The sequence below is a fragment of the Chiroxiphia lanceolata genome, chromosome 24 (assembly GCF_009829145.1).
Source record: "Chiroxiphia lanceolata isolate bChiLan1 chromosome 24, bChiLan1.pri, whole genome shotgun sequence".
Lineage (NCBI taxonomy): Eukaryota > Metazoa > Chordata > Aves > Passeriformes > Pipridae > Chiroxiphia > Chiroxiphia lanceolata.
In genome coordinates, this window is record NC_045660.1 from 3629684 (window position 1) to 3640302 (window position 10619).

At 59.9% G+C, this 10619-nt stretch overlaps 1 protein-coding gene across 1 annotated transcript in view; it reads left to right on the forward strand.

Annotated features, from left to right (window-relative positions):
- Positions 1-8300, forward strand: part of SLC9A1 (solute carrier family 9 member A1) — a 28587-nt gene extending 20287 nt beyond the window's left edge. Inside the window, exons 2-12 of the mRNA XM_032710156.1 lie at positions 930-1390; positions 3055-3305; positions 3793-4010; positions 4509-4711; positions 4948-5037; positions 5431-5501; positions 5935-6108; positions 6235-6349; positions 6762-6863; positions 7197-7269; positions 7950-8300. Coding sequence (XP_032566047.1) covers positions 930-1390; positions 3055-3305; positions 3793-4010; positions 4509-4711; positions 4948-5037; positions 5431-5501; positions 5935-6108; positions 6235-6349; positions 6762-6863; positions 7197-7269; positions 7950-8272 — 2081 coding nt within the window. The 3' untranslated portion in view covers positions 8273-8300. The remainder of the gene's footprint in view (positions 1-929; positions 1391-3054; positions 3306-3792; positions 4011-4508; positions 4712-4947; positions 5038-5430; positions 5502-5934; positions 6109-6234; positions 6350-6761; positions 6864-7196; positions 7270-7949) is intronic.
- The last annotated feature ends 2319 nt before the right edge of the window (positions 8301-10619 follow it).

Below are 10619 nucleotides of genomic sequence, written 5' to 3' on the forward strand. Positions count from 1 at the left end.
ACAGCCGCCCGGCCGGAAGGAAGGCAGGAACACGGGATGCCAAGGCAGGGTTCCTTATTTTAAACTGCTTCCCTTGCCAGGGAACAAATATGCCTCGCTTCAAAATAATAATTATAAAGCCTGGGAGAAGATCCAGGGAACCCAAAATCCTTCTGTGGGTATCGGTGTGTTGGCAGATGCCTGGCTGGGGGGTGTTTGGTGGGGGAATATCATCCCAGCAGGTCCATGGCTGGCTCAGAGACCAGCATTTGGGGTCATGCTGTGATTAGAAAAGGGGAAAACATGTTCCCTGTTACCTTGCACCTCAAGGATTCATCCTGTCCCTGCTGCAACCAGGCATGTGAAACCTTCCTGCTGGCTCCTGAAGCTGCAGGAAGGCGAATTGCATCCTGAAACCCACCAGGCACCAGCCTGTCCCCTGCATCAGGGATCACCAGGGATGGGCAGTGTGCTGCTGCCAGCACCTGGCATGCCAGGAATAATGGCACTGGGTGGGCAGGGTGCTGTCTGACAGGAGGGAAATGCCAGTGCCTACGTGTACTCAGGATTAGCTGCAATGGGAAGAGCTGGAGCCAGTGACAGCTTGTGTGGGGAGAACTGTCTGTGCCACAGGCAGCTGTCGTGGGCCTGGGGGGTCTGCAGAGAGACCCTGGGGTGTCCCAAGGGTGGCTGTTGAACTGGGATTTACTGTTATGTTCCGACTTGAGATCAGCAGTGTCAGGGTGTGTGGGTCTGGTTTCCACTTGACAGTGTCAAGGTTTTCCTCTTGGGACAGGAGAGGAAACTGAGGCACACAAAGATAGTGGATGCTGAAGAGTGCAGGGAGGGCTGGGAACTGCTCCCTGACCCCAGCAGGGGTGTCCTCCTGCAGACAACACCTTCCATTTGTACAGCCAACATGTGTCTTCCTCTCTCCTCCTCCTCTCCAGGCTTCCACGTGATCCCTTCAGTGTCCAGCATCGTTCCCGAGAGCTGCCTGCTCATCGTGGTGGGCCTTCTGGTCGGGGGGCTCATCAAAGGGGTGGGCGAGAAGCCCCCCATCCTCAAATCGGACATCTTCTTCCTCTTCCTCCTCCCACCCATCATCCTGGACGCCGGCTACTTCCTCCCCTTGCGCCAGTTCACCGAGAACCTGGGCACCATCCTCATCTTCGCCGTGGTGGGGACGCTCTGGAACGCCTTCTTCCTGGGGGGGCTGATGTACGCCGTGTGCCAGCTGGGTGGCCCCGGCCTCAACCACATCGGCCTCCTGGCCAACCTGCTTTTTGGCAGCATCATCTCTGCCGTGGACCCCGTGGCCGTGCTGGCCGTGTTTGAGGAGATCCACATCAACGAGCTGCTCCACATCCTGGTCTTCGGGGAGTCCCTGCTCAACGACGCCGTCACGGTGGTGAGTGCGCGGAGGGGCTCGGCCAAGGGGACGGGGTTGGGTTTGGGGGAGCATCTCGGGGTGGTGGCACCAGGACACTGGGACTGGCAGCTGATGTCAGGGGACATGGGACATGTCAGGGGACATGGGACATGTCAGCTCATTCCAAGCTGCTCAGCTGCAACAGCTCCGAACGCTCCGAACCTTGTCCGGCTCGAAGCTAAATGTAGCGGCTTAAAACACTGCGGAGGTGAGTTAGGGTGAAGCGGTTTACTTGGTGGTTTGGGGAGGCCAAGGGCACATGTCCAGCCAGCTGCTGCCTCTTGGTGAAGAGCAGGGACTGTGCCTGGTGCCTTGCTTTGCTGGGAATCAGCTCTCCCAGGGTGAAATTGCTGCCGTGCCCATGCCTGTCCTGCCAGGGAAAGCAAGAGGGGCTGGTGCTGGGTCAGGCAGCACGGCCATGTAGCTGCTGCTCCCTCTGTCTCCTCTCATGTGGTCACCCTTACTGTCCTCCAGATGCAGCCATGAGGAGGTGGGAGGGCAGGACATCACCAGCTATGGCAAGAGGGGAGCTGGGGGGCTGCAGCCAGGCTGGCATCTCACCGAACCACCCCTCGGCCCCATTTTGAGCAGCAGCTTTGCAGGGACCTTTGGGAGGTGGAGCCAGGCCTGCTCCATTTCCAAAGGACGTCAGTGTCCAGGTGCTGGCTCAGCCGTCAGTGTGGCCTCCTCCTCTCTGCAGAGCTGACCTCTAAATTTACTTCTAACCCACTGCTTTTTCCTGGCTCCTCTCCCATATCCCAGCTGTCCATTTTGGAGCTGGCTGCTCAGCGTGCTGCTGTGCTGCTGACGAGGTTCCTGGTGACGAGGAACATGCTGACCCACCACAGGGCTCCTCCCAGGCACTTCTCCCCCATTTTTGACCAGAGGGGCTGCCTGCAGGATCTGTGTCCCTGCTCCCATCCCTGGGGAATTCTTTTGCCTTCTGCTGCCACATCTGTCCCTGCCCATGTCCCAGGGCCCAGCCCTGGCAGGCAGGAGCTGGCACCTCACCCTCTGCCTGCTTGCAAGTGCTGCTGTTCCTGCAGGATGCCCTAAATCCCTTTTCCCATCCTGACACGCTGCCTTAACATCTCTCCAGTGTCTGGAGGTGGGAGAAGGTGACACAGCCTTAGGTGGGCTCCTCCTGTGAGGTTTCCCTCAGTTCCAAAGCTGTCTCAAGGGTTTGGGCTCCTCTCCAGCTGAGCAGAGCAGATGGTGGCTTTTCTCTGTGCATCTGTCAAGGGTCTCCCAGCCTGGATCCATCCTGACCTTTCCATTGCGAAACAGGAATGGTCTCTGGCTGGTTCAGACCATGACCAAAGCCCTTCCTGGGACAGTTGGAGAGCAGAGCTGTCCCAGACACATCTCTGATGGCCCAGTGTCCCTCTGAGCCACAGAGGACGAGGAGCTGGTCGGTCCCTATGGGTCTGTGTAGCAAAGCACCACCAGCCTTTTTTGGTGTGAGACTTGGTCAAGCCCAGGACCCAGCCTGGGGTCACCAAGTACTGACACACCTCAGCTCAGGTGTGACACACTGGGGCCCTGCCTGGCTCCCAGGGAAGGTCCCCGTGCAGGTCTCCTCCAAGGTGGGGTTGTCTCTTGCCAGCAGGGCAGTTTGAACCCATCTCCTTTCTCCCTCCCAGGTCCTCTACCACCTCTTTGAGGAGTTTGCCAACTTCGAGCAGGTGACCATCCTCGACATCATCCTCGGCTTCCTCAGCTTCTTCGTGGTGTCGCTGGGCGGCGTCTTGGTGGGCGTCATTTACGGGGTGATCGCCGCCTTCACGTCCCGCTTCACCTCCCACATCCGAGTCATCGAGCCCCTCTTCGTCTTCCTCTACAGCTACATGGCCTATCTCTCTGCAGAGCTCTTCCACCTCTCCGGCATCATGGCGTGAGTTGGGAATGGGGGGGAAGAGACGCCCTCCTGTCCCCAGGACCGTTTGGAGGATTTACTGTGGTGTAACCACTGGCCCAGCATGGCTAATAACTGCCCAGTGAGGGCCAGAGGTGTGTTTGGGGTGGGATAAGCAGGGAGGCAGATGAAGGAAGTGACTCTCTTGAGTTGTTCCACAGATCTCAGGGTGCTGGCAGCCCGTTTCCCATTCTCCTGGGTACACAGGAGCAGGCAGGGCCTGGCTCCAATGCTCAGTCCTGCCCTGCCAGGGGGAAGGATAAACCTCCTGTTGCCTTCTCTAGAGGCCTTGAGTAATTGCTGGTGCCTCACAAGCTTTGTCCTGCTCTGTGGTTTGGTGTAAGAGCACAAAATGCTGCTGCAGGGTCAGGGTTTGGGGCTGTCCCCCAAAACACTGCTGCAGGGCCAGGGTTTGGCACTGTCCCCATGTCCCCATGACTGCTGAGTGTCCCAACCTTGCCCCCAGGCTCATCGCCTCTGGCGTGGTCATGAGGCCCTATGTGGAAGCCAACATCTCCCACAAGTCCCACACCACCATCAAGTATTTCCTCAAGATGTGGAGCAGCGTGAGCGAGACCCTCATCTTCATCTTCCTGGGTGTCTCCACCGTGGCTGGTCACCACTACTGGAACTGGACCTTTGTCATCAGCACACTGCTCTTCTGCCTCATCGCCAGGGTGTTAGGTGAGGTGTCAGTGTGGTGGCAAAGTCCTTGGGGATGGTCACAGAATCATGGAATGGTTTGGGTTGGAAGGGACCTTAAACACCATCTAGTTCCCCCCTGCCATGGGCAAGGACAACTTCCGCTAGACCAGGTTGCTCCAGTCCAATGTGGCCTTGAGTGGTCACCCTGGTGTTGGGTCATGGGCAACTCTCAGGACCCTGATGCCCAGGTTTGCCTTGCTGGGGAGACTGGAGTTGACTGGGTGGCACTGCTCCACCGTGGGCATCACCCCTGCAGGTGCTTGGCTTTGGGAGATGGGGTAAAGACCATGTTTGTCCCAGGTGTGGGATTGGAGCTGGTGAGGGATGTTGGGATGAGCAGCAGGACAGCACCCACCTGCACCCACAGCCCTGGGGCGGGTGACACTGCACTGCAGGCTGGGCTGCCAGGGGGTCTCTTTGGGTCTGGAGGGGATCCTTCACCATCTGCTCACACAAGACCCTGCCCTGCTCCCCCAGGTGTCCTGGTCCTCACCTGGTTCATCAACAAGTTCCGAATTGTGAAGCTGACGCCGAAGGACCAGTTCATCATCGCCTACGGGGGCCTGCGGGGAGCCATCGCCTTCTCCCTCGGGTACCTCCTGGACTACAAACATTTTGGCATGAGGGACATGTTCCTCACAGCCATCATCACCGTCATCTTCTTCACAGTTTTCGTGCAGGTTGGTGGTGCTCAGGTTGTGGTTTCAGAGGGAAAGGGGTTATTTAATGGCTCTGTGTGTGTGTGTGGGGAGTGAGGAGCGCAACCCCACCCTCCCTCCCCGGCCCTGTCACTGTCCCCCCAAAAGCTCTTGAGGTTGCCTGGTGACACCAACAGCGACTTGGCTGTGCTGAACCCCCCCCTGCTCCCACCAGTGAGCCTTGGGGAGAGATCTAACCCCCTCTCCCCCTTCCCTAGGGCATGACCATCCGGCCCTTGGTGGATCTTCTGGCCGTGAAGAAGAAGCAAGAGACAAAACGCTCCATCAACGAAGAGATCCACACGCAGGTAACGCGCTGCTCCGGCCGGCCCTCCCCGCGCGCTTCTCGTCGCCGCCTTAGCCCTCTGCTCTCTCTGCTTCTGCCACCTCCACCGCTGTAACCAGGCAGGTTCACAGAGCAGGACCTGCCCCTAAATCAGTGCCCAAGGTAAGGGGGGACAGAGCGAGGGCTCTCCCCCGTCTGTGTCGTCCAGTGCCCGCTCCGACCCAGCTCTCCCCTGTGCCCGGTAGAGCCGCAGCCTGGTTGTATAGGTCTGTCCTGCCCTCCCGAGACCCATCCTGGACCCACAGCCCTGATTTTGCACCCCCTGAGTGCCCTCTGTGTCAGCCTGGGTGTCGGGGTAGGGAGAGGGTGGGCAACAGCCCTCTGAGCTGCTGACGCCTCGGAGTGTCTCTTCCAGTTCTTGGATCACCTTCTGACGGGGATTGAGGATATCTGTGGTCACTACGGGCATCACCACTGGAAGGACAAGTGAGTGTGGAGGTTTGGTGGCTGGGCATGGGTTTGAATCACCACCCAGAAGGTTTCTCAGCCCCGTGCTGGGTTTTTCCCTAGGCTGTAACATCCACACACACTCTCCCTGTGGTGAATTATGGCCCTGAGTTGGGTCCAAGCGGGGCTGCAGGGCTGTGCCCCTTCACCACAGCAGGGTGGGAGCTGCTGGTGGCTGGTCCCTGCAGGAGCTCAGGACTCTCCATAGTGGGTGTGAGCAGCTTCTGGGTGTTTTGGAATATGTCTGGCTCAGGAGGGATTCAGAGAAGCTTGGCCTAACCTGCGCTGGTGGGAACTGAGCCCACCACTGACCGTGCTATCCTGGGCCAGGGATGGGGAGCAGGGAGCAGGTGGCAGGGCAGGGGGAGGTCTGACATGTTGCTGCTCCTTCTTTCCCCGTGTCCTCGGGAAGGCTGAACCGCTTCAACAAGAAGTATGTGAAGAAGTGCCTGATTGCAGGGGAGCGCTCCAAGGAGCCCCAGCTCATCGCCTTCTACCACAAGATGGAGATGAAGCAGGCCATCGAGCTGGTGGAGAGTGGGGGCATAGGCAAGATCCCCTCCGCTGTCTCCACCGTCTCCATCCAGTGAGTTCCCAGCCCTGGCCCTCCCATGGGACCCTGAGTGCTCCCTGCTAGTGGCCACAGGGCAAGCAGCCCTTGGGTCCTGCGTGGCCATCGTGGTGTCACTCTGAATCCTGTCTGTCCACGCAGGAATATCAACCCCAAGTCCCTCCCTGTGGAGCGCATCCTTCCGGCCCTGTCCAAGGACAAGGAGGAGGAGATCCGGAAGATCCTCCGCAACAACCTGCAGAAAACCAGGCAGAGGGTGAGGTGTCCCCTGGCACCGTGTGTGTCCCCTTTGCCTCGCAGGACCACTGCCCACCAGAAGCCCTCATCTGGACCCTTCACTCCCACTGTCCCTACCCTGCTGCCCTTTGTGTTCCTGGCCTGGCTCTCCATCCCCAGGAGGCTTTTCCTCCTGAGATGGCACTGGGATAATCTGAGGGGAAGGATGGCTTGGTCAAGGGCTGAGCCCAGCCTTTAAACCCTCGCTGGGCCGAGGTGGGTCAGGATCAGGCATCCCACGGTGGCCCACAAGGGATGAGCCACCAGCTTGCCTGGAGCTGCTCTGCCCACTGGTGGCTGTTTCATCAATCTCCAGGGAAACCAGGGCTGTGACCTTCCTTCTCTTTCCGTGTGGGATTTTAACACCTCCTTTCCTTGGGGTCTCTTCCCAGTTGCGATCCTACAACCGGCACACGCTCGTTGCTGACCCCTACGAGGAGGCCTGGAACCAGATGCTCCTGCGGAGGCAGAAGGCCCGGCAGCTGGAACAGAAGGTGTCAGGGGAATGCTGGAACCAGGATGCTGCCACAGGCTGGGGAGGATGGGGGGGACAGGGTGGCTTCCCAGCCTGGGAAGCACATGAGTGTCCAGCACAGGGAGGGAGCTGAGGTTCAGATGACACTGGGCGACCCCAAACCTTGGGGGTCTCTGATTGCCCCAGGCTCTGAGCAATTCCCTGCAGCGTGGCTGGGAGGATGTGTGCACATGTGCTGTGCATCCCGCTGCTGCTCCTTGCTCATCCCTGCGGCCTGGGGTCAGTTCCCTGCCTCCCCGTCCCCGTGTACCTTGGCCATTCCCCTGAGACAGTCCCTGTGCTCCCATTCCAGATGAACAACTACCTGACAGTGCCGGCTCACAGGCTGGATTCGCCCACCATGTCCCGGGCTCGCATAGGCTCAGGTAGGTGGGATGGAGCTGTGGCAGGAGTGTCACTGCTGGCACCCAAAACACTCGGAGGGTGTGCTGTCCTGCACCTCCTCGGCTCCCTGGGGCTCTCCAGCCCCGACCATCCCCATCCCACACCCATCCAGCCAAGCCCCAGGGGTTTGCTGTTCTGAGCAGAAGCACCTAGTTTGCTCCTCAGCACAATTCCCGCTGGGAAGTCGGGTTGGCCAGTTTCTCCAGAGCTCAGTTTACTCCATCCACACAGCCATGTCTGTGTCCATGCCTTTCCCTGCCCTCCACAGGGGAGGAGACCAGGAGCGCTCAGCCCCAAGACCTGTTGGTCTGGACTCCCAGCTCCTCTGTCACGCACGTGCTTTGCAATCCTCAGTTCATCCTGTCCTGTGTGTCCCTTCCTGCTCCGGTGACACGGTGACAGTGTGACGGGGTGTGACGGGGCTGCAGAGGCTGCGGTCCATCAGCAGAGGGCAGCTTTGTCCTTCCAAATGGAGCCGGGCTGTCGGCGGCTCCAGACGGGATGTGGAAATCGGGGAAAGGAATTACACAGCAGAATTGGAAAGCAGAGAGACAACCCAGGCCCTCCAGCCCCAAACACCCCAGCCATAATATCTGGGGTGCATCACCTGGGTGTCCCTGAGACCCCCCCTTCCCTTCCTGACCCCTCTCTGCCCCGCCAGACCCGCTGGCCTACGAACCCAAGGCGGACTCGGAGAACCTGCCCATCATCACCATCGACCCGGCCTCGCCGCAGTCCCCCGAGTCCGTGGACCTGATGAACGAGGAGCCCAAGGGCTGCAGCGGCCTCCCGCCCTCGCCCGAGGAGGATGAGGAGGGGCTGGTGATGCGGGTGAAGGAGCCCTCCTCCCCGGGGACTGACGATGTCTTCACCCCGGGGACCGGCGACAGCCCCAGCAACCAGCGGATGCTGCGGTGCCTGAGCGACCCGGGGCCCCGGCCGGAGCCGGAGGAGGGGGAGCCCTTCATCCCCAAGGGGCAGTAGCTGCTGGCACGAAGCCTCGTTATCGTTACTCTCTCTCTTCATTCGTTCGTTCTTTGCTCTCCTTTTTTGGTTTCCTGTCACTACACACCAGGTTTGGGAAGGGGAGACTGTCCTGGATGGACTGGGAATTGCCAGGACAGCTCTGCCCTGGGCCGGCCCCGATGAGCAGGGAAGGAGCCCCGGGATGACCCGGGCTCCTCGGGTGCCGTGGCCTGGGGGTGACGGACGATTTACTGGGATTTGCAGGTGCCTCACAGCCCCCACGGGGCTCTCCTAGAGGTGCCCACCCACTCAGGACCTGCGAGTGGCTCCCTGGGGGGGCTGCGGCCGGCACAGGGGGCTCTGACCGGGGGTGTCCATAACAGCTCCCCCATGGCACAGCTTCCCCTCTCCCCAGTTGTGCTTTATCTGCCCCCTTGCCTTGCTCTGGAGCAGAGGGATGGGACAACAGGAGCCAGGCTCTGTGTGGGGCTGGCACACACACACTCCCCCCAGGACCCTCCCAGGGACCTTGGGATGGTACCTCTGCTCCCTGCCCTGGCCACTTCCCCCCAGGGCCAGCTGTGCCCAGGATTCTCCCCCCTGGCCCCACATTTCATGCCAGGTCTTGTCAAATAAATATCTTAGAGCCATGCAAGGGGGGAGCCAGGATCCCCTTTCTTTGAGCAGCCTCTCCATCCCTCCTGGAACCACTGTCACCTGTCCCCATGGGGACTCTCCACCAGCCTTGGCCCCTCGCCCTGTGCCAGCGCGGCAGCGGCTGCTCCTTAACCAAAGACGGGGTCTGGGGTGTGCCAGGGGAGCATCTCCTACTTGGGGGGGATTATTTATCTCTCCCGCAACCAAGAGGAGCTGGGGGAGAGCTGAGGAACAGCATGGGGACACGTTGGAGTGGGGAAGTTGGCAGGAGGGTGATGTCAGGGGGTGCCAGGGGTCCTGGGTTTGGAAGGACCCGTCTTTCCCCCAGAGCTTGGCTGGAGGGATCACCGAGTGTTTTGGTGATTTACAGCCCTCCCCGGGCCCAGGGGTGTCCTGCATCCTGTCTGAGCACATCACCTCGTCCCCCACGTGCCACCCAGCTCCCACCACGTGGATGCCATGTGCCTCCCCTCCCTGGGGAGCCCCCCAGCCGCTTCCCCCCTCCCCGTGCCGTGCCTTGCCACGCGTCGCCTCTGCCCCGCTGCCTTGGTGGGCACCTGCCCCCCGTGCCCACCCCGCTCCACATCCCGCTGGGACCCCTGGGAGTCCAGTGTGTGCCGGGGTGAGCACCCACGTCGCTGCCTGCGCCTGCCTGCTGCCCTGCTCTGCCTCCAGGAGGGGAAAAAAAAAAAACAAACCAACAACAAAAAGCAATGGAAATTCTCTTGTATAAAAAGGAAAAAAAAAAAAGAGGAAAAAAAAAAAAAAAGAAAAAAACCAAACCCACATGTAAAGAGAGATTCTTGGTTTTTATCATAAATATTCTAATAAATTAATGTTAATTTTTAGTGGGGGTATTTTCCAGCTGTTCGGGCTCCTACCCTCTGCCACACGGTCCCGGCTGCCCCAGAGGAACAAGGTGGGTGTGAGGCTTCATCCCCAGCGCTGGGATGGAGGGTTTGCCCCTCGCCCTCCTGCTGTGGCCTGGGGAGAACTGGAACCTCATCCCAGGGGGGGCTTTTTAAGCCATTCCCAGTTTTGGCAAAGATGGAGGCTCGACAGAGCCTGGGCTCCCACATCCCTCCCAGAGCCACACCGATGTAAGGGTGTGTTGGGAGGGAAAGGGCTGGTGGTCTAATGGGATGAAGGTGCTTTTGGAGGAGGATGGATCACCCTGGCACAGCCCTGGGGTGCCAGCTGGGTGTCCCAGCACAGCTCTGCCTACCCCGAGCTCGGGATGTTGTCCCCAGGCAAGAAGGGGCAGCAGCTGCCTTGTCCTGGCACTGCAGCAGGGTTTTTGGGGGGGCCAAAGGTTCCATCCCTAGGGAAGGGCACTCGGGGACATCTGAGCCCTGTGATTTTTTTCCTGGATTTCCCCAGGAGTTGGAGCTGAGCCCTCAGAGAGGAGCATTTGCAGAGAGGGAAGAGGCTCAAGGCTGCCTGGGTTGCCTGGGTTAGGGCAACCAAAAATCCCCCAGGATCCACCTCCCCAGCTCCAGCAGGGCTTGCACCTTCTCCTCCCTTCCCACCAAGACCCCTCCCAGAGCCCGGGGCAGCCGGAGCCCCTCGCCCTGGGGCAGCTGCAATGGGAATGTGTTTCATGGCTGCAAATTAAAGCCCTGAGCCACCAGGCGGCCGTGACTCAGCCCCCGCCCTCCAGCAGCGCGTCAGCGCCGGCCTTGCTCACCTGCTTAAAATACCTGAACCC